At 42.0% G+C, this 24,386-nt stretch overlaps 1 protein-coding gene across 1 annotated transcript in view; it reads left to right on the forward strand.

Moving 5' to 3' along the window:
* OLA1 (Obg like ATPase 1) overlaps positions 1–1,624 on the forward strand; it is a 157,624-nt gene extending 156,000 nt beyond the window's left edge. The window contains exon 11 of the mRNA XM_043894255.1: positions 1,112–1,624. Coding sequence (XP_043750190.1) covers positions 1,112–1,213 — 102 coding nt within the window. The 3' untranslated portion in view covers positions 1,214–1,624. The remainder of the gene's footprint in view (positions 1–1,111) is intronic.
* Positions 1,625–24,386: the final 22,762 nt, after the last annotated feature.

Here is a 24,386-nt window from a genome sequence, read left to right on the forward strand (position 1 = left end):
TAGATAATTGTAATATGCTTACTGGGGCTCTGTGACCTGGTTTGTTGATTTTAACCGCAGATGTATGATCTTTCTTAGTCTTGTTTCTGATTAGTATAATTGCACTTGACTTTGAACATTCTTATCAATATCTTCAAAGGGAGGTACTAATCTTGTTGGTCAAAGGTTTCGTGTTCTCAATAAATTCCAGCAGAAGGAAAATACTTTTGAGAATCTTTTGTTTCTCTCAAAGATCCTCAGGTCGTCCGTGTTGAGTGGTTGATGTCAGGTGGTGGGACGGGTTGGTGGTGAGCGGTGTTCAGTGTAGGTGCGTGGATGCTGAAGAGCCTGTGGTGCTGAGGGTGCAGTGTGTGTGCTGTGCCCCGCGGCGAGCCTGAGTCTCTGCGCAACTGCTGCTTATTTGTGTAAGAATCACCAGAAGACTGCTCATCTTGATCTGCGTGCCAGCAGGTGGAATCAGTTGCTTTGCCGACTGATTTACAAGTGGAAAAAAATACCCATCTTTGCAGTTCCAACCTGTTAGAGTCTGCTTGTAACTAGGGCCATTAGTCAGTAAACTTCTGTATGTTGAATTTTAGTATACACCACTATGTATGGTCATTGTCAAGATCAAATTAAAAACTACAAAGAAGCAATTCAAAATCTGTAATTACAATTGATAATTGTAGCGTGCTGTGTCTTTGGCGTCATCAGTATCACCAAAGAATTTCTTTAAGTAAATATTGCGGCTTTAACCTAGCTATATAATCCTTTTTTCCTGCCTGGTTTGATCTGTTTGTTACAGTGACTTGCCGGATGTTTGCAGACACATCAGAAATGTACCATAAACAGCATGTAATGAAACTTAATGATATTGGTATAATTACATTTATGTACCAACAATTTAGTGGAGAATACATTATGATTATGTATGTATGGAAAATCTAGTGCTGCCCAAATCAGGAATACTTTGCTTCTCTCCAAATCTAGTTTTGAACTTGTGTGCCTTCCTGTGTTTTTTTTTCTTTAATCTGACCCAAGACGTACAATACTTTTTTGCATGTGCTCCTACCATTTACCTTATATATTTCATGGTAAACTAACACATTTCCTTTGTATTTCTTATTTACAGGCTGCTGGAAAGTACAGACAACAAGGCAGAAATTATATTGTCGAAGATGGAGATATTATCTTCTTCAAATTTAATACACCTCAGCAACCGAAGAAGAAATAAATTTTAATTATTGCTCAGATAAATGTACAACTTCCAAACGGCATATACTTTTTTTTTTAATTAAAATTTCTGAAAACTGAAAGGGCAGGTAAAGTTGGGGTGATGGGAATCTTCCACAAACAATTATTTTTATTCGTTTTAAAATTAAAATACTGTGTACCTCCAATGAGCTGCAAGTTCACTAAACGTGAACAGATTTGCTTTTCCCGTGATTAAGACCCTGCTCCAAATTGTAGAAGCTTTTCAGGAACCATATTACTCTCATGATACTTCATTAATCTCCATCATGTATGCCAAGCCTGACACATTTGACAGTGAGGACAATGTGGCTTGCTCCTTTTGAATCTACAGATAATGCATGTTTTACAGTACTCCAGATGTCTACACTCAATAAAACATTTGACAAAACCAGCCTTGGTGTGTTTGGGGATGTCTGGATTGACTGACTCTGGTGTGCTGAATGCGATACGGCACCTGGCGGTTGCTGATTACAGAGTTTTAAGGCGTGTGTATGACTCAGTAACTAGCATGTGGGGCAGCTGCAATTGTATCTTAAAAGTGGGTCTTTCACAGGAATCAGAAGAATAGTATATCAGGGATTTGTCTCCAGAAAGATAATTAATTTGTAGATGGACATTTATTGAAAGATGATAGCGATGACATCACAAAAGATATATCCTAGGTGACTATGACCAAAAAGAAAATAGTGCTGGGAAAAAATTCTACCTCAAAAATGAAAGGATTTCTTGTTGTTGTCGTTCTGACCACGTTGGAGAGAATGTTCATTTTTAATCATTCCTTTGAAATTACTGTGATGAAATTGTTGTGAAAACTAACCCATTCATATCTGATGAGTTACAATTTTGTTTCGATTCGGTAGTGAGTATAAAAAGTAGTTACTAAAAAGATTAGATCTTGAACATTTTAAAACTTTTAAAATACTTGCTATTAAAATATTTTAAGATGAGTTGAAACTTTAGTATATGCAAGTTAAGCACTTTCTAAAATTATAGCAGAAAATTCTGAAAGAAAAATATGGTTAAGTAGTTATCTGGAGATCGTTTGCCACTTAGCCTTCTTCTCTTCCAGGGATAGTGGTAGCGTTCCTCCCTGAACCCTCCCTTTCTCTCCCAGTTAACACTCCTGCAAGGCTGCCCTTGTGATCAGAGGACCATTTCAGTGAAGTGCAGACCCCCAGCTAGGCCAGCTCTTGCCTCTACTGTGTTATTTTGTTACATTAAAGGTAAAAACACACATAAACTTAACACTGAAAGTTACTTAATGTAGCACAAAAAGCAAGAAGTGATTTTCAGGGCAATTTGCTATAAAGGGGGCTTCCCCGGTGGCTCAGATGGTAAAGAAGCTGCCTGCAATGCAGGAGACCTGGGTTCCATCCCTGGGTCGGAAAGATCCCCTGGAGAAGGGAGTGGCAACCCAGTCCAGTATTCTTACCTGGAGAGTTCATGGACAGAGGAGCCTGGTGGGCTACAGTTCATGGGGTCGCAAAGAATCAGACACAACTGAGTGACTAAAACTTTCACTTCTTTAATGTGCTATAAAGAGGAAAGGGTGCTTAAAGAGGATTTGATTGAGTAATGAATACAGTTTAGAAGCTCTTTAGTTGAGTATGTTCTTTATGAGAATCAGATACTGATATTCTTTTGCTAACATGAAAATCAGAACTGCAGCAGGGAAATAATAAAATTAAGTGAAAAAAAAAATTTTTTTTTTAAGAATTAAGTAAAACGTAAGTGAAACTTGAGTACACGTGCAGTTGGCCAAGTTTGCAGTGAAAATTCCTGTTATACTTCTGAATTGGAGAAATGTAGAGATTTGTGGATTTTTTGGGATTTCACCAATATAAGAAGAAGTCCAATCTCTTGCTTTTGAGTCCTCTCCAAAATAAATTGCATAGATGTTTTAAAAAGGTTGGAATCTCATTAAAAAGGCTTCAAGATTGTGTAATTTTACTTTCTCTTAACTTCTAATGTGATAATTGCACATTGCAGAATAGAAGTTTTAATAAGAGACAGGAGTTTGTTTTGAGGTAACTGCCTTCATTAGGGCTGAAATTAAATGCTGAAGATGTTTAATTTGCTTAGAAGTCCTACAGTATTCTGTATGTGTGTACAAATTTTAATTTGCTACAAAAGTTGAGAATTCCAAGAACTTTTGCATATAGATAACTGGGTATATGCCTATATCTTCATGTTTTCCCTCTTTTAATATTGGTGATTGTTAATGTATTTTTAGGATTATAAGTGAATTTTTTTCACTTATCTGTAGATCCATCTTAATCAGATTTTTTGGTAAGAGAAACTTGATTTTTAAAAGTTCCCAGTAGCATTTTTGTTTAGTTTTTATCATATTACCTTCATAACTTCACCTTGGGCTTGGCTCAAACCCTATTTTGATACCACTCCAGGGGAGCATTTCTGTATCTGCTTTCTTACACGGATAGTAGAGTTGCTTTCATGCTTTGGCAAGCAACCAAGGAGGGAAGAACCTGTCATAAGGCGCCTGTGTCTGTGGCCTTCAGGAAGGGCCCATGGAGCCCACCCAGTGTAGTCTCTTGCTGCAGGAGTGTGGAAGAGGGGGATAAATATGATATGTTCAGTTTCTTTGGTCCTCCTCCTAGTCTTCATGCAAATTGCCATTTTTTTCTGGTGAAAAAAGGCATCTTGGTTGCCTTAGAGTATAAGGAGTAGAACAGATCATTTAATTTTCAATCACATGTTCCTAGTCCTGTTGGCATTGTTCTATAAAACTTTACTCTCTAGATCATCAGCATAAACTATGTTTGAGGCAGGTTATTTGCAGGTTATCACATCCATCCTGTGTTGATTTTATTGTGAGAAAGTGACTTTATAGGAGGATATGCTATTTGTCTACCACAGTGCATTCTTTCTTTATAGTTTAAATAGACAATAGCTGGGCACCCAGCTGCAGACTGTCAAGCAGACTCTGCAGCTAGGTAGAGGTCATGTGACTAAGTTCTTGTCAGAGGAATGTGAATGAATGCCTTAAGACCTTGGATACTGCTCCCCTCAGGAGCTCCTTTCCGTCCAGAAAACCCACTGTTAATCAGGCAAACAAAGCCAGCACCTTAGCGGACAGCTGAGCGAAGGTATGGCGGGACCTGCATCTCTGAAGGACTCTGGTGAGCGCGGCACCCAGGGCCTGACTGCTCCCCTGGGAACTGGCGCGTGAGAGAGAAGTAACCTGCACTGTTCTTAAGCCACTGTGTTCGAGCTGCCATGTTTCTTTTGTAGCAGCTGGCTTTTTACCTAGGCAAAGACAGACATTTCCTGGTCTTGTCTCCATTACACCATCTTTGGAATTTATACCTGCTGTTCTGTGTTCTGAGCACAGATTTATTGGGTGGAAAGAGCTTCTCATCCAATCTGGACCAGGCACCACTGCTACTGCCTCAGTGTGGCCTTCTATAAATTACTCCTCCCCTCTTAGATTCTTCACATGTATAATGAAGATCATAGATTAACTGGCCTAGTGTAAAAGGACTAAAGACAGTTCCAGGTACATAATAACCACACAACAAATGTAAAGTCCATATAGTTACCTTTAACATCACCCCAAAGTGTAGCCACTCTTAAACAGGCCTTATGAACCACACACAAGAAGACTACAGAGCGTGTATTTCTTAAATACCTGTCCTGTAGAAGAAATGTTAATACTTTATTGTTGCTAAAGAATATTCTGAAAGAGGAAATAGTTGAATTGAGTGATGAATGTTGATATTTTGCTAATAACATGCCAGGACCTCATCTAAATCATGGAATTCCGAGGATGAAAATGTCATTTCAGAATATCATGCTTAACTTACCTATCCTATAAATAAGTAACTGAGGAGCAGAAAGATTAAATAATGCTAACCATAATGACAAGTCATAAAATTATAAACTGTGTTGCAAAGATTATAAATTCTATATTTGGAAGTTGAAATTTTCACACAGAAATTGGTTACTACATTTTCAGAATAGCCACAAAATCCCATTCAGCACAATGTAAACTGAAATACCATAGGGGTTTTGGACGGCAAGGGAAAAAGAAAGGGTAAGGAAATCCAAACATCTCCACTTGGCAGTTGAGGTCACTGACAATCTGCCCACTGCCTGTTTCTCTCTCATTATTACGTTTTTTGTAAAGACACAAGGAAATTAAATCCCTTAACCAAATAACACAGCTCATTATTTTCTTTGTCAAAAAAAAAATGTAATTTTAAAACTAGTACAGTAGAGCATTATTTGCATTGAATGACCCAGTTTGGCCTTAATGAATAGTAACGAGTTTGGGAGGGTAGAATGGAAATCCTGCTGGCCTGAATCACATAAACACCAAAGGTGTCAGCAGTCCGCGATTTTCCTGTTAATCCAGCCTAGGATATCCATGAGCATTTTCTAAAAATAAATAAATGACTAGGAATGCGTAGAGATAATAGAATATCCAACAGACCCTTGTGGTACCTCTATTTCTTCATCTTACTCTCTCTCCTTCAAATTATTATTACCATGAGAATCATAAAGGAGTATTTATTTAAAGGAAAAACGGCTCGAAAAGTATCCTACGTGGGACTTCCCCTGGTGGTCCAGCGATTAAGACACAGCACTTTTACTTCAGAGGGCACATCTCCATCCCTGACTAGGAAACTAGATCCTACATGCCACTCAGCACACATGTAAATTTTCATCCAGCTGTACAGTTAAGACCTGAGTACTTTACTGTATCTAAATTATACCTCAATTTTAGAAAGAAAAGAAATGCACCCCTCCATTAAATGATTGCATGGTATAGGCCTTATACCCAAAGTTACTGGCAATGTTGAGTCTTTGTACCGTGCTTATATACTTTAAATTTTTAAAGATGTTTAGTAATAATATCAGTATATAAACTATAGAGAAAGAAATTGTTAATGCTTAAGATGAACATAGTCACGGTTGAATGGGAGGTATCTCAGAAACTATGATAAAAGACTCATTCCCATAGATGAGAAGGTAAATTATTTTCTGTGTCCAAAGAATTGAAATCTATATCAGCTATAGTAAGATTCCATTGTAACAGCAAAAACAATTGGAAACAATTTAAATATTCATCCATATAGGAAAATGGTGAAATGAATTCTAAAACATCCATAGAAAAGAATACCTTCAGCCATTAAAAATATTATAAAGTAATCTATATGAGTAGCATAGAAAGATTTCTTATTCATTTTGCTTTGTGAAAAAGTAAGTTGCAGAGCAATATGTATAGTATGGTCACAGAGGTAACCTTCAATTAACTGTTTGGTGTGTATCCTTGCAAATAGTTATCATTGTACTTACATATGTGTATATATCTGCATATCATTTTGTTCAGTTGCTAAGTCATGTCCGACACTTTGCAACATCTACATATGTTTTTACATAAATGGGATTATAGTTGTTATGCAGTTTTCACCCAAACAACTGAATTAATGTTTTAAAGGCAGTGGTTTAATAAAAATCCATCTAGAATTACATCATATCTGAGAACTTTCATGTATTCCTTTAAGCCAAGACTTGGAGAAGGAAAAGTATGCAGCCATCAAAAGAAGTAGGGTACAAGCATCCCAGTCAGAAGTAGCAGCAAATGCAGAGGCTGGGAGGCAGGAAAGGACCTGGAGTTTGGGAGAAACAGAAGGCTGGAGTGGCTAAAGTGGAATGAGTGAAAGGTTCTTGGTTATGCAGGACCTTCCACTCATGAGAAAGTTCTGACATCTTATTCTTAGATAAAAGTCAGATTAGCTCTTAGATTAAAGAGTTTAAAACTATACAGATCTTCAATCTGATTTATATTTTCAAAAATCACCTAGAATCTTGACCCATCTGCCATCATTCCCAAAGAGATCCTGGGAGGAGGAAAGGGGGATGTCGGAGGTTAGAGAATGGCACCCGGCATGCGTTACTGTCCAATAGAAAACTACTGTGAGCCGTGTGTGTAACTTAGATTTTTCAAACTGCCACACTTTTAAATAAATAATGCATTTTGATACAGTATTTTATTTAACCCAATATATCCAGCTTTATCATTTTACTATATAATCAACCTAAAAATTGTCAGTCAGTTTCAATTTTTTTCATACTGTTTTTGAAATTTGGAGTGTATTTTATACCTACAACACTTCAGCTTAAACTGGACGCATTTCCAGTGCTCAGCAGCCACATGTGCCTTGGTGCTGCTGTAGTGGACAGTGAAGGTCTAGGGCTTTACCCTTTCTCCTCAGGAATTTAGCCTGAACTGCTTATCTTCAACTGATTTCAACAGAGCGCATAAAAACCCACTCTGCTTAGACTGGCTGTGTTTTCATTTAAGGCTGAATATAAAAAGTGTATGATAAATCCTTATTCCTGCTCTTGTTTTGTTTTTGTTTTTTTAAAGAAAGGAGGGTGAGGGGGCTCGCTGACCTTAGAGCAGGACACAGGAGAAATCAGTTATGGAAGGCACCCGTGAGATCGACTCTTAACTTGAATTAAGAAGAAACGGAAAGATGCAGCTTGATTTGATCTGCTTATTGGAAGAATTCACAAGACATATTGATGGAATGGATGAGAGGTGGGAAGTGAAGAACTGAGAATGATTCCTAGGTTTTTAGTCTGAGCAAGTAGATGCATGAGGGTGCCACTTTCTGAGATGGGAAAGACCTGTGAGAGGAGGAGGTATGGGATGTATATAAGGGTGGGAATCAAGAATCTTTTGAATGTAGGTGATACTGCCCAACATTTACTATAAACCTACAATAAACAAAACAGTGTGATTTTGGTGAAAGAATAGACAAATAGATTAATGAAACAGAGAGCCCAGAAATAAACCCACGTAAGATGCAGTCAACTGACTGTTGACAAAGGAACAAAGGCAATACAACAGAGCAAAGATTTTCAACATATCTTTCAAATGGTGTTGGAACCACTGACATCCACATACCAAAATAAAAAGGATCCTGACATAGAGCTTACCCCCGTCACAAAAAATAACTCAAAATGGATTACAGACCTTAATGTAAAATGCAAAACTATAAAAATCCTAGAAGATAACATAGGAGAGAATATCTGCATCACCTTAGGTATGGTAATGATTTTTTAGATACAACACCAAAGATGGCAATCCATCAATGAGCTGAACTGCATTAAAATTCAAAACTTATGCTCTGTAAAAGACACTGTTGAGAGAATGAGAAGATAAACCCCAGACTGGGAGAAAATACTTGCAGAAGACACATCTGGTAAAGAATTGCTACCCAAAATATATTAGTACAAAGAACTCTTAAAACTCAACAATAAGAAACAACCCAACTTTAAAATGTTTTAAACGTAGGTGCAAGGGATTTCCCTGGCAGTTTGGTAGTTAAGACTCTGCGCTTCCAGTGCCGGGGCCTGGATTCAATCCCTGATCAGGGAACTAGACCCCACATCCACAAGTAGAGTTCACATGGGTCTGCTGTGTGCTTAGTCACTCAGTCTTGTCCAACTCTTCGCAACCCCATAGACTGTGGCCCGCCAGGCTCCTCTGTCCATGGCATTTTCCAGGCAAGAACACTGGAGTGGGTTGGCATTTCCTTCTCCAGGAGATCTTCCCAACCCAGGAATCAAACCCAGGTCTCCCACATTGCAGGCATTCTTTTTACTGACTAAGCTAGGAGAGAAGATTTCACATACCATAACTAAAGATCCTGCAGGCCACAACTAAGATCCAGTGCAGTCAAATATTTTTTAAAATGTAAGTTCAAGATGGGTAGATCTGAAGTTGACCCTAACTACATCTGAAGCTCAGAAGAAAGTTTGAAGTGCAGATATAAAAATTTATCAATAAAATCATCCCTGTATGGATGGCATGTAAAACCTGAGGATTAGAGTAGATCACCAGACTAGAAAGAGAGAAGAAAGAGCCCAAGAATGAATGTGGCCAGAACTCAAGGAAAGAAGCAGCCAGCAAGGTCAAAAAAAAAAAAAAAAAAGAAAAGAAACCAAAGGAGTATGGACAGAGCATCCAGGAGAAGCAGAATTCCTGAAAGAAAGCAAATATTGGTTGACAAGCTCTGTTCCATTTGAAGCAAGTCTGGATTACTCTTTTGAGAAGTTTTTCCATACAGGAAACAAGAAAAATGGGGCAGAGGCTGGAAGGAGATGTTCAGGCATAAGGGTTTTTTGGTTGCTTGGTAGGTTTTTGGTTTTGTGTGGTGGAAAATACTAGAGCATGTCTGAGTGTGGATAGGTATGCTCCTGGATAGAAGGAGAGCTTGAGGCTGGTGAGGAAAGAGAGAAAGAAGAGCATAGAGGTGTACTTTTAAGAGGGTATGGGGTGGGAGGGTTCAATCTGGGGAGCCCAGATGGAGGGACTGGCCTTCGGTAGACACAAGAATGCTTCTTCCACTGCAGAGACGAGAAGACAGTGAGACTGAGGAGAGATGTTGTTTGTTTCCCCAGTGATGTTTGCATCAAAGCATCACAGAGGGTGTGTGAAGAGAGTAGGTTTGAAGGGTTAGTAGAAGCTTTTCCACAGCCCTCTTCAACTTGCCCCTTTGTTTGGTTTTGTTTTTAACCAAGTTTCCATGGGCTACAACAGAATCCTGTAAGCCTTCATCCATTAATCCTTAATTTATTGGGTCGTGGGGAGGTGGAGGAGCACCTGGGGTTCGAGTCAACTTTAGAAGGATTCCAGCTTGAGCAGGGACAGGGCACCAGCTGAGTGTCAGTCCTGGGGGACGGGCACCTTCTTACCCCTCGTGTGCCCACTCTTTTAACCTTGTTCCAGGGAGTAGGAAATATCCACGTTTAAGGTAATCCCTCAGGGAGCTCTTTGTTTTATCTGTTTTTGTGGGAAGATTCCTCAGTCCTTTCTCTCGTGAGGTCTGCCCAATCTGAGTAGTTTCTGTTTAGAGTAACTACCCTTTTCAAAAAAGTTTCAATCTCAGTAGAGAATGGCAGTCACGCCTGCTGCTATCAACGATATAAATGGAGTTATGGGTGTGTGTGTGTGTACAGTTCATAGTCTTTCATTTCAATCCTTTGAAATCTCATGACAGTGCAGACCAGAGAGCACCCCTCGGGCTCTTGTGACTCTGGCCTGGGTGGATTAACGAAGCCTGTTTACTAATATCTCTCGGCCCCTCTGAAGACCCTCGTCTTTAGAATTCCCCGCTCTCTTTGCTTTGAACAAAGCTTGCAGTTCACTGCTCTTCTGATCACAGCGTGAGAGCAAGCATATTTGCTTTGGTCAAATTTTTTAAGTGATTTCAGCCATTTGGCTTGTTGTATTTGTATCATTTGGGGCTGAATTCCAGGGACCTCTGGGACATCATTCCTTTTTTACTTGAAGATAGATGTAATGAAGAATTGTATTAGATTTGGCCAAGTTTTATTTCCAAGCAAGGAGCCTGTTCTGTGGCTTAACTCCTCCAAAGACATGTCTGATGTCTGGTTTCACTAAGATCTTTACCCAATTTAAACAGTGTAACAAATGAAAGATAGATTTCCTTTCTTATGCATGCCATGAATAGTGATGACCAGCTAAAGCCCTGGAACCAATGTCTCACCTTTCACCTGCTAATGCCTTTAAATATCACAAACACTGTTGATTACTTACCCATAACCATCTCACACCCCCTTTTCCTAGCAAAAAAATCTCAGTTTTGTTCAACAGAGAGTAAGGGTCTCCAGCTCCAGGAAGTACATTATTACTGGTTCAAATTCATCACGTAATCTCTCTTCTCCTTTGCCAGGACAGGGATAAGCAGATGACCCAGGTCTGACCTGTGAAATGTAGAAAGGTCTAGGGAGGGGGCTTGGCAGAACTTTGGGGGAAAACTCCTCCCCGATGTAAAGAGGAAGACAAGAAGACATTGCTCCCCTCTTTTCCCTCCTGCTATGAGGGACTTGGAGTGAATTCCTCTGTACATCATTCCTTTGTAATTTGAAAATAGATTTAGTAAAGAAGTGTGTTTGGAATTGTGGGAAAGGAAAGCCAAGAAAGACATGGGCAAAGGATGGTCCCTGACTGTTAACCAATCCTGGGTCAGCCTCCTTCCAGATTCTCGTTTTTTACAAGAATTAAATGCTCTCATTGTTTAAACTGCTTCTAATTGAGTATTCTGTTACTTGCAGCTAAAAGCCTCTGGATACACCTGACTTCACAGAACTTTCTTTGCTGAAGAGCATCTATAGCACTCTTTGTCCTGACTCAATAAAAACAATTCCCCACCTTCTACTTGGCTGTTAAACCATGGTTTCTTAGTAGCTTGTTAAATATAGTTAAAGATCCAAGAGAATTATAACAGCAAATTGTTTTAATTCTTCTGATTTTCTAGTGTACTTTAGCTAAGTGGAATAATATAAATAAAATGATTTTTCATTAACTGAAACTATACTAAATGTAGAAGAGAGAATGCCAATGTTCTCAAATAGCCACTTAGAGTTTTCTTTTTTAAAGTGTTTTTCAACCTTTCTGGTTCAGAATGTGAGCTCTTAATTGAGTCAGCCTTTGGGAATTATTGGAAACCAGCCATAAACAGCTTCTGCTATTGCCTAAGGCAGTTACTAGGGGTTTTCTTTTATTATTGTTGCTATGAAAGCTCACCTGTCTTATTAAAAAACCCCAAATAGTCTTCATCGTTTATGGCTTGGCATTTTAAACTTTATTTGTCCATAACTTCAGCACTTCATTCACTTTTACTACTAGAAACTTATATTTGTTCTGTATTTAATATTTTTATCACAGTTTTCTCCTTTCCAACCCATTCATATCTTTACACCTTGTGTCCCTGGAAATGTGGCCAAATCTCAGTTTGAAAACTACTGGGTCAAACTGAAGATGATAATACTGTCATTTGTAATTAACTGCTAAAAGTACATCTTCAGTTTACCAGGTTTTCTGTTCTTTCATGTCTTTACCTGAGAGTACAGTTAAGGTGTTTGGGTTAAAACCAACTCCAGGAAATCCCTGACATTTTGTAATAATCAAAAAGAGTCATAAAGTAGCATTTTCTCAGAGCCTAAAATAAACCATGCAACAAGCCTAGGTGGAAGAAGCACCACTTTCTCTTCATTCTAAGTTTTAGCTTTTATGCTGGCCAAGGCAGATTTAGTTACTTATTTGCTAACTAGATGAATTAGGGTGGAAGAGGGGGAGAGGGGAGGGAAGACTGACAGAAAGAACAGTGACCCAGTTAGGACGTAAGCACTTCTGGTAAACTCTGTCAGTGCAGAATTCGTAGGCTGAGGCACATTTCCACAAGTGATTTATGGAATTTATTTTCAAATTCCACATAGAGTGCTAATTACATAAAGCAAGATGAATAATTTATCTTCTGCATCACTGGAGCAATGACTGTAAACTTGTTCATTAAATTCAGCTATCAGGTATGAGCCAGACTTGTGCCAACTAGTAAAGACTATCACCCACCTGAAACATAGGCCCATGGAGGAGGGGTTTTCAGGTTGTCTTGATTGTATCCACAGGACTTTAATTTATGGAGGTGACTGAGTGACAACACAAAGAGGTTAATAATAATGCCATTGAAAGAGGACTGTGATTACTTACATTTCCCAAGAGAAGAGAGCTCACCATACATGTAGGGCCTCACAGGGAAGCACCAGGTTTGGTCAGGAGGCAGGAGCAGCAAAGGGAAAATATGGCCCAGACCTCTACTGTTTTCTCTAGGAAGATGTCAACAATGGTGGCCATTAATCTGGCCCTGTGATAAATGGATGCCAAGTATGTATGTTTAGTTGCTCAGTCATGTCCAACTCTTTGACCCTTTCAACTGTAGCCCGCCAGGCTCCTCAGTCCATGGGGTTCTCCAGGCAAGAATACTGGAATGGGCTGCCATGCCCTCCTCCAGGGGATCTTCCTCACCCAGGGATTGAACCCATGTCTCCTGTGTCTCCTGCACTGCAGGCAACTTCTTGACCCACTGAGTCATCAGGGAAGCCCAGTGGATGCCAAGTAGACAAATATAGAATCTAAGGGAGCACAGAGGAAGAATCGACAGGATCAGTGAGTCTCAGTGTAAATCAATCCTTTTACATGAAAACACAGCTTAGAAACTATATTGCATACAGACAAACATATGGAAAACCAACCACATAGTTATTGCAGCTTTTAATTATAAAAATGTTCAGTAAAGAATTTGGCCTCACCCAAAGAGAGGTCTGCCCTTTGTCCTCAGCTTCTGGGATTAATCTGTGTCCTATCTGAAAGGACTGTCTTTGTGTAGGGCCCAGGATGGACACACTGGATATAGCATGGGGCTGGCGTTTCCAGAAAGACCAGCCAGGTAATTTAGGATGGGGCTTATGTCACACAGTATCAACCTATGGGCTGAGTTCAACCGTATGGGCACTCATTCATGCCTACATAATGAAATCCCAATAAAAACTCTGGACACTGATGCTCAGGGGAGCTTCCCCTGTAGCCAGTACTCCATGCATACATGGAGATGCCTGCAGGAAAAGGCATCCTAACTCCACGGACAGGAAAAGGGAAGCTGCACATCTGGAACCCTCCCACACTCTGCCCACTGCCTCGCTTCCTTTGATTTTAATTTGTCTCCTTTTCCTGAAGTAAACCAGAGCCATGAACATAAAAGCCCCTCTAGTGCATTATCAGGTTGGAAGCTTCCCTGGTGACTCAGATGGCAAAGAAGCTGCCTGTAATGTGAGAGCTCTGGGTTCGATCCCTGGGTCAGGAAGATCACCTGGAGGAGAAAATGGCAACCCACTCCAGTATTCTTGCCTGTAGAATTCCATGGGCACAGGAGCCTGGTGGGCTACAGTCCATGGGGTTGCAAAGTATTGGACACAACTGAGCAACTAACACTTTCATTTTGTTTCTAGTGAATTATGAAACTTGAGGCTGATCTTGGGAATCACTCTCCCCAAACATGTAGTTGGTATCAGATGGGAAGGCAGTCTTGGGAACTGTGCCCTCAAACGTTGCAGTTTGTCTGACTCCAGGCAAAAAGTATACACACATGCATTGTACATTTAAAAAAAAGTAAAGAAGTTATTCATTTAAAAATGGAAGGTTTTCCTCCCTTCTCTAGCTTCACTACTTCCAGTTCCCTAGGGGATCCCACTTTGTTTCTTTCTGGCTTATCTTTCTAGACATTTTCTGCACAAATATAAACATATACACACACTTTATATATGTGTGGCACTAGTGGTAAAGAATCCGCTGGCCGACGCACAAGAAACAGGAGATGCAAGGTTCAGTCCCTGAGTTGGGAAGATCCTCCGGAGGAGAAAATGGCACCCTACTCCAGTATTCTTGCCTGGAAAATTCCATGGGCAGAGGAACCTGGTGGGCTACAGTCCATGGGGCCACAAAGAGTTGGACATGACTGAGCACTCACACACTTTATTATTCTTTTAATTCATAAATGAAGTTGTGCTTTATAGCCCATTCTGAAATTCCCTTTTATCCCTTCTATTTCATGAGTAGTCCTTGTGTCAGCGCAGCTGACCCACCCCTGGGCTTCTGGATGGCTGAATGGTGTTTATGTGGCTGTGACATCATAAGAAGGGAACCAAGTGTCAGGGTTCTTGTGAGGTCACGTGATTTCACATATGTAGGAGCGCTTAGAATAGTGCTAACACAAAACAGGCAAGCATTCCATGTGTTATTATTTATTTGTTTATTTAGCCTGCCCTCTATTGTGTACATTGCTATATCTAATTTTCTCATTATTTCTAACAGGGCCGCAATGAATTTCCTTGAGCTTATACATTCACATCTGGGGTAAATTTCTAGGAATGGAATTGGTATGCCAAAGGGTATATGCATTTCACATTTTGCTAGGTGTTTTCAAATTGCTGTCTAAGATGGTTGTACCAATTTACATTCCTACCCCCGGCCTGTGATTTGCCTGAAATTCCCCTTACTCCCAATTACTGAGCATTATCCAACTTTTTAGTCTTTAGCAACCTGATAGGCTTTAAAAAATTTCATCTCCTTGCAGTTTAGTTTGCATTTCTTTAATTACTGTGAGGCTGGGTATCTTTTTAAATATATTTATGCATTTACTTTATACTTATAGTACTTTTTCTTCCAGCTGGTTAATTCATGTGCTTTAATTCTCTCATTGATTTAAGAAAACTTTCCATGCCATTTGAAACTATCTTGAATAAGAATCAAGTAAAATGAAAAGATACCAAGATGCTCTCCCAGCCAGAATTTCCACACCATCATGACTTCTACTATGGTTTTAAACTTACTTTAAAAAAGAAAAAAAAAAATCTAAGCTAAATATAAAACAATAAACTGGAAAAAAGTACTTATTTCCTCTGGCTCATTGAAGGGCTTTTGTTTATTTGTTTATTCCTTTCAACTAAATAGAACTCATTCCTTTTAATCCAGCTTATATCCATTTCTCCAGCATAGAAACCAACCCAAGAACTGAATCTTTTTAATTTTTAATTTAAGTCAACCTAATAAATAAATACTCTGTTATTTCTCACCCAACATAAAAGGAGGTAGGGAACAAACTGTATAAGACTGAATTACTTTTTTAAAAAATAGGTTGACTTGTATGTTGTTCTAAAGATATGTATACATATATCTGGCCTTGCCACACAGCATGCAGGATTTTAGTTCTCCAACCAGGTATCAAACCTGGACCCCCTGCATTGGAAGTGCAGAGTCTTAACCGCTGGATTGCCAGGAAGTCCCAAAAGATATATTCTGGATTTTCAAATGAATTTCACATTTTGCAAAGAATATTTGAATCAACTCCTCAGGAATTTGATTTCTCCAAAAAGGTGAAACCCCAAAATTTGGTCCTGCCTTTCTTCAAACCTTTCTTCCAAAATTGACCTCTTGAAATCTTCTCAAGTGGAACTCCTTATTTTCCAACTGTACAATCTCACTTCCCCCACCCATTTTTCAGAACCTGTAACAGGCAGTATATGATTATACACATACTGGCTTCCCATATTTATATATACTCATGGCTATCTTTTCTCCCTTGCTAATTACAAAGCTCCTACAGATTAGGTACTCTGTTAGTTGTAAGTTAGCATAACAAATTACCTCCCAATTTAGCAGCTTAAAACAACAGTAAACATTTATTTTCTAGCATAGTTTCTTCAGCTCAGAAGTTTAGGAGTTGGGCCACAGTCATATAAGTGAAGGCTTGACTAGAGCTGGAGGATCTGCTCTGGAGAGCATGAATTCTCACCCTGGCAAATTGCTGATACAAAGTTTCTTACCAGGTGGACTCCTCCATAGAGCTACTCAACAGTTTGCATGACATGGCATCTGGCTTCCCCCAGAGTGAGTGATCCAAAAAAGGACAAGGCAAAAGCCACAGTGGCTGTTATAACCTAGACTCATAAGTCACACATTCATTTGCAAAATATCCTACTGGTTACACAGAGAAGCCCTTTTTTAGGGGTGTGAATACCAAGAGGTAAGAATCATTTATGGTCATTCTGGAGTCTGGCTACCATGGGGACCCAAACTGTACGTTATGCCTACAGGATCTTGGCATTGGTATAATCACTTAACCCAATTATGCAGAAATACTATAATGAATCAGGACATTGTTTCCTTTAATCAAAACTAATGATACACATGCAAAAGGACAAGCCTTAGGTCAGGTCTGCAAGGCAGATTTGCATATGAGAAGTTCATTGTGGAGAGCCCTCTGGACCACCATGCCCTCACCCATGGAGAGTGCCAGCAGAAGGACTGGGACCAGGGGTCTGTTGAAGTATAACAAAGACCTCGGCAAATACCCAGGGGAGATCTGGAGCTAGGCTGGCTCTTCAGATTATTTCCACCACGGAAACTGGCAAATGCTCCAAATCAGAGGTTTTAATTCCTGATTTGATCCCTGAGTCAGTTATTGATCATTTACCAGCACACAAGTGGATCTACTGAATCCTTTCTCTGAGATGCAAAATCTATTATTTTAGCATATTAAAATTCTTAGTAGTCCCACATTAAGGAAAAGTGTTTAATTTTTGAAATAAGCATTTCCCAAACATATGACATGGTTACAAATCTTAGGCCACCGGCTCAAGATGACAAGAAGCTATTTAGTTTCTGATTTTGGATCCCTTTCTTCCAGATTGATAGGGAAACCAAACCAAACACAACCTCCCTTCTTCCTGACGTTCTCTCACCACCTCTATCCGGCCCCCCACCCCACTCCCCACTTCCCTTTCCCAGCGGCTGGAGGGGTGCTCTTCTGGTTCTCGCTGGTTGGTGCACTCGGGCACGGCTGAGAGGCCCCACATCCCCGCCCACACAGCCCTGCCCGATCCGAGGTCTGGGCTAGTCCTTCTGCGACATTCAGAGCAAAGGAATCCTGTCTGTAGGCGGGAGACGCTCCCTCCAGCTCCCCTGTCGGCACCACTCCTATCGCCTCGGGCGGGTCTCCCCCTTTCTCCCGGCTCCCGAGAGCCCCCAGCTGAAACCCTGGCCCCGGCTGTGCCGACCTTTCCCTTCGCCCCTTCCCTGGGCCCCGCTGCACGACACGCAGTCAGGGACTGCCTCCCTGCCTCTTCTCCCGACTCCCCCTTTCCTGGCTCCACGCCTCCCCCGCCCCCCACTGCTCCCCCTCTCCTCGTTCCTTCCCTCCTCCCTTCCCCAGCTCAAACACTTACTTTCCCGGCAAGGGAAATCCCTCTCTAGTCAACCAGTCTTCGCTGGAAAATCGGCTGAATTCTCCTAAGGATTTTTGGCTTTAAATAACAAAAGCCAGAAAGACTGGCCGTTTTTTCTTTCTTAACTAAAGCCCCCTTTATGGCTCTGAGCACTGTACCCTTAGCTCCTTCAGTGGGGGGAGACAGAGTGAAACTGGGGGAGGTGGGATAAAGAAGCTCATCTCTGAAAATACCTTTGGCTCCATCACACTGGTTTGAACTTGGGGATATCTCAGGGAAAGTCTGCCAGCAGATGCCCAGGTGGCTCCCGGAGAAGCCTGCCAGGTGCCCAGGGGGTGCCCCTGGCTGGCCCCAGGGCTCCCAGTTTGCGGGCCCACAGAGACCGGAGGGGAGGTTTTCCTCCCCGAGTCTGTCTGCCCTTCCGGACCGGAGTCGCAAAAGCCGAAGGGTGGAGCCGGGGTCGGCCTGGAGGAGCTGGGACCCCGGGCTGCAGAGGGTTCTAGGTGGCTTTTCGAAAAGTTCCTTAGGAGACTGCATCTTCAACGCCTTTGCACTTGTGTCTCCACCGGCCCTGATTTCTGAGGCGCCGTTGGCACTTCTGGAGAGGACCCGGAAAGCATCTTAAAATCTTTTGGAAAATTAGCGTGTTGATTTACCAATAGAAGTGATGCCAAAAGGTAAAGACGCCACCTGACTAAAATAAATCCAAACATGGTTAAACGGGCATGATTTAATAGCAGGCCATTTCTACTTTGTTTATTTCAGATAGCATTTATATTGGAGGCAACTATAATAACAAATCCTAGGGCCTCGATAGGATCAACAAATTACCAAGTGCTAATTGTTTCTGCCAGGTGTAAGTGAGGAGATAAATAGCTTATAAATTGAACAGTAGTGCCCAAGGGTGCCATTCCTAGACTCCTGGGCTCTTCTGCCCTCCCTGGCAAAATAATTTCCTCTTATCCTATAATTAGACACTTCTACCTTTAAAAACTGCACTCCTTAAAGAATAGGGTATCCTCTGCCAAATTTAGAAGAGAAGAAAAAAGATAAGGGGGACAGCACTCTAATATATTAAATGTCAATGACATTTCATCCTTTTGTCATCATTGAAGTACAGACTATCTTGGATCATAACTGGTCATCTATGTAGTTTTTCCATAAGGAGCTACTTTCCCAGTGCTGAAGCATCCCGATCATCTCTTCTGGTCCTGCATGGCCTGGCACCTTTCAGGGCCCTGCTGGCCTACCGCAGCTGTTCGCTTCCAAAGTGAATGCCTCGCACTCACTTAAAAGTGTTGTTATACCATCACATGTATTCAACACCAGTTAATGTGTTTTAAGTTTATCACAAATGCCAGTTGTTCCTTTCCCAGCTTCCCATCTCAAGTGAGAATTGTAAGGGTTGAATATCACTATCACATTATTTTATGCAGACACAGAGTGCAATGCAGTGTGAAGGGTTTTGTTTTGATTTTTCCCCCCCTTTCTTCTTCAGCCTCTGAACATCTGGTTGGAAGAGTGTTATCTGAATAATGTTATTTTTCACTCTGCTTTAGTCATGGTGTGCCAGATGTGTTGGATGCGCTAAAGACAAAAATGTGTCCATTTCTTGTCATTTCATCCATCCATCTGTCCATCTGTCTGTACATTTGCTTCATCATTTATTCGTTGCATGTTTACCAAACTCCTTTGGTTCAGATGCTGTGCAGAGTGCTTGATGAGACACAAATGTGAGTTTGGCACATGTCTTTCTGCTGAGCTCAGAGGGAGAGGCCAAAATTGTAAATACTGATTACAGCATAAAACTGTGGGCAGGCCCCACCCAGCTGGAGCTTGGGCCAGAAGATTCCATTGAGGAGATAAAGCAAGGAGGAGCAGCAGAGGCAGGAGCAGGGACTGCAGCCCCCTTGCTGAGCTCCCCTCTGTAGCAAATAAAAGCCCACAGTGTCTGGGGTACAGTGCAGGCTTGGCCAGGAGGAGCCTGAGAGGATGAAACACAGCGTTCGCCAAGCTTATCCCATTATATACTCCCAGTAGCCCTGTGGTTCAGGTACTGCCCCAGTTGCTCCATAGTGATGAGTGAGAGGGATGGAGGAAGAAATTCCAGCTGTCCTTGCTTACTGTGACCTTGGGAAAAGGAACTTAACCTCGCTGGCCTTGGTTTCTTCATGAGTAAATTGGAGATCAGAACGGTTTCTACCTCTTAGGTTTGTGAGTATGAAATGAGTTTACATGTGTAAAACGCTGAGAATAGTACATAAATTCAATAAATAGTAGCTATCATTTCATTACTAATCTCCCTGATTAAGTTTATTGAGTATAATTGACCCAAATCAGCCAGTTGAAAAGGGGCAGAACCAGGGGTCAAACCGCTTCCTTACTGCAATGCTGTATAGTGTACCACGGGGCCACATAGGTCAAGACTATGTGGACTTCCCTGGTGGTCCAGTGGCTAAGACTCCATGCTCCCAACGCGGGGGTCTGGGGTTCAATCCCCGGTCAGGGAACTAGATCTTGCATGCCACAAAGAAAATCGAGGATCCTGAGTGCCACAGCTAAGACCCAGTGCAACCATATAAATAAATAAACAGTAAAAAAAAAAAAAAAAAGACTGGGTGTAACCAAGGAAGACTTTCCGTAGAAGTGGCAGCCAACCTGAGTTTGAAAGAAGGGCCAGGACTTAGCCAGTGGTGGAAGGCGTTTTGAGAAGATGGAGCTGTTTGTGCGAAGTCCCACGATTATGTGAAAGCATGACTGATGTGTTGGGGGAATTGAGGTCTCTGTGGTTTGGCAGAGAGTGGGCAGAGCACACATGAAGAGTTTGGTATGGATCTTGAAAGCCTTGCAGATTCTTTGTTTTGTTTTTGGTGCTGCTGCTGCTGCTAAGTCGCTTCAGTCGTGTCCGACTCTGTGCAACCCCATAGACGGCAGCCCACCAGGCTCTCCCATCCCTGGGATTCTCCAGGCAAGAACACTGGAGTGGGTTGCCATTTCCTTTTCCAATGCATGAAAGTGAAAAGTGAAAGTAAAGTCGTTCAGTCGTGTCGGACTCGTAGCGACCCCATGATCTGCAGCCTACCAGGCTCCTCCATCCATGGAATTTTCCAGGCAAGAGTACTGGAGTGGGGTGCCATTGCCTTCTCCAAAAAATATAGGTCATCTGCACTTATAGTTTGCTTACTGTTTTTATTTTAATGACTTGTTCTTTTAGCTTAAATTGATGTTTCAAAGAAATTATATCACAGCAGTAAATGGAAAGGTCAAAATGGCAGATGTGTTTTGAAATTCAGATTTTTTTCTGATTCAGAAAGGTGATATAATGCATATACTCAACATTAGTTAACATCCCCCCGAAGGCAAAATAACTGATAAATATTTCTTCAGAGAAATGTACGCATATTTTGTTGTTCAGTCGCTTAGTCCAGCTCTTTGCAACTCCATGGACTGCAGCACGCCAGGCCTCCCTGTCCCCCATCATCTCCCAGAATTTGCTCAAACTCCTGTCTATTGAGTCGGTGATGCCATTTTTACATCACCAGTTTTACACTAAATGCATATTTACACAAAGATAAAGGCTATACAAAAGGGCTTCCCTGGTGGCTCAGTGATGAAGAAGCCACCTGCCAATGCGGGAGACCTCGGTTCAATCCCTGGGTCGGGAAAAGAAGATCCCCTGGAGGAGGAAATGGCACCCTACTCCAGTATTATTGCCTGGGAAATCCCATGGACAGAGGAGCCTGGCAGGGTACAGTCCATGGGGGTCTCTAAAGAGTCGGACACTATTTAGCAGCTGAACAACAACAAAAAGACTACATATGTAGCTTGCTTCAAATCAACTTTGGCTCCAAACTTACAAAATTTTTCTCATTTTTCAGAGCCTTTTGCGTTTTAGAATGTGGATGAGTAGTATCACTTGCTTTAAATGGAAGGTAACAGAAAATATATTCATTGCAAAGGAAATCCATGTGACTCAAGTCCAGCTCACCCCCGCTGCTGTAGGTGTTTGGTCTCCCCTGGCAACGTTAACAATGCACAATTCGGGAAACTGGGTGGAGGGTAGACAGAAATTCTAGGTGATATTCTTGCAACTTTTCTGGAAAGTTAAAACTATTCTAAAATTAATTTTTTTTTAAAGTCCACTTTCTCTTGACATTGAGAACTAAAGAGAATAAAAAGCAGAATCACCTTCTCATTCAGTCATTTTATTTTCTAATGCTCCCTCCTCATCTCACCTATAATCTTCCCCATGGATTGATTTCTTGACCCCCCAGGACAAGCTCCCAGACTTGGGAAACCCTGGCTGGGTCTGGGCTGAGCCATGCTCTCTGAAGGTCAGGCCAAGGGTTTGGGCTTTTTCTGTGAGTGATCCTGGTTCATTAATGTTTAGGTAGGTTTGGGGGTACCTTTGAGAGTTTCATCTGGGGATGGGGCGAACAGTTTGGCTGAAGCAGGAGGAGCTGGACGGCGGGGGGTGGGGGGCGGTGAAGTTTGGTGGTCACGTAGAAAGGTGGGAGGTTCGAAGGGGTGGGGATTCAGCCCCCACGCCTCCAGATGCTGGGACAGGGCCAGGGTATGTAGGAGAGTGCGTTAGGGGGCCTGCTATGGCAGGGGCTGACTTTGAAGGGACCAGAACACCTTATAGAAAATCCTTCGTAGGACTGGAAGCTAGAGCTCGGAGCCAGAGAGGCAGCTTTGTCTGCTGTCCTTTTGCACAATGGGGCCCTGGAGCTGCAGGACATCTGCAGGAGAGAGAAAAGAACACTGCCCTGGCCCCTCACGTCTCTACCTCTACCCCCACCTCGATCCCAGCCTTCCTACAAAGTACGAAATAGGCAGAGGGATCCTCATTCTAGGTGGAAAAGAAGGCTTGGTCCTTGTTGTTAACCATGAAGCCAGTGGAATTGGGATCTAACAGGCAAAAGATGGAGACCCTCCCCCAGAGGACTGGATGCCCAGAACTGCCAATGCAGGGAGATGTTCTACCAAAGATAAAGGAGCCCATACCAAAAAAGGAATGAAAGATGTGCATGGAGACATCCTAGAGAAAGCAAGGAAACAGGGCTTGCCTCTGCAGAGTCTGGGGGCCTGGGTGCACGTGGAGGACACCCATGTAGCCTGCGTGCCTATTTTTGCCTTCAAATTCTTTCTTGCCCATCAGCCCCTTGTCTGTGCTACCAACACCAGGGACCCTGTGCCAAGCCAGTGCCATTCTGGGGCTTAACCCCCCTGCTGGAAGCAGTCGAGGAACTGGGGATGCTGGGGCCAGTGGCTGAGCTTGGATCTCAGCCCAGGGGAGAGCTGTCGGGAGCAGAGGCCCCATTGCTCCCTGGGGTCAGCCCCCTGCCCCGCCTCCCCAGGGCAGCCTGAGTGGCAGCCGGCTGCGGGCCTGACCAGGAGGCGGGTCAGCCTGATGCCCCCAGCAGATGTCAGTCTGGGAACAGGAAGCAGCTTCTCTGGGGCTTCTGGAAATAAATAAATAAATAATAACCACAACCACAAGAATGGTCTTTTATTCTGAAGTAAAAAAAAAAAAATGCTTTAATGACTAGAGCATTTAACACATCGGGGGTTTTCATTGTTTTCAATTATGTGCAATTCTGAAAGGAGAGCACAAATTCTGAGCCTGAATGGAGAATTGTGGGGCTGTGGATTGGTGCTGTTTTAAACATTTGCTTTACTACTTTAAGAAGAGAACTGTAAAATGGAAATAATGATATATTATTACAAGTAAATTACACTGTGGAGTAGCATTAATATTGCAGTTGAAACCTAGAATTTGAAATAAAGATGGAAATATTCATTTGTACATAGTTTTTGTTCTTAGAAAAATGATTTGGAATTAAGCAAGAAGCTTCCTTCCCCACATGCACCGTCGACTCTGGGCGCTCCCCGGCCCCCACCGCCCTGCACTTGGACAGGAGACCAGGGGTTCTCAGCCCTGGGTGCTGGCGGGGGCCGGGGCGGTGGCTTTCGTGCTTCCCCCAGCGAGGGGGTGGGTATTAGTGCACTACAGAAATGTGGAATTTAGAAACTAGAAATCCTGTCTTGGGTGGTGGGTGGGCCTAACCATCTTAGGTGCTTGGGGACAGAGACTCATTAAGGGGGGGGTGGCAGGGGAGCTTTACTTTTGGCAATCACTTTCTGCCACTTTCTCTCTTCTTCTGGGAAGAGGACTGGGCAAAGGGCAACAGGGAAAAGGTTAGGGTCCATAACTTCCTTCCATTTGTCAAGTCTCATCTCCCCTTTTCCCCCTCACCAACACACACACACACACACACAGTTTGGCTTGCAGGATCTTAGTTCCCTGACCAGGGATTGAACCCAGGCCTCTGGCAGTGAAAGCAGCAAGTCTTAACCACTGGACCGCCAGGGAATTCCAAGTCAAGTGTTTTCAATTTTTATTTTATCTTATTTCTCTTCTGTAAACTATCCTCCTACAAATATTTTTTAAACTAATATAATACAACTGAACTCTGCTGACTATATTTTCTGAACCAAACATCAAGGCTTGCTGTGCTCAGTGATAATAAAAG

This window comes from Cervus elaphus, chromosome 33 (genome assembly GCF_910594005.1).
Source record: "Cervus elaphus chromosome 33, mCerEla1.1, whole genome shotgun sequence".
Classification (NCBI taxonomy): Eukaryota; Metazoa; Chordata; class Mammalia; order Artiodactyla; family Cervidae; genus Cervus; species Cervus elaphus.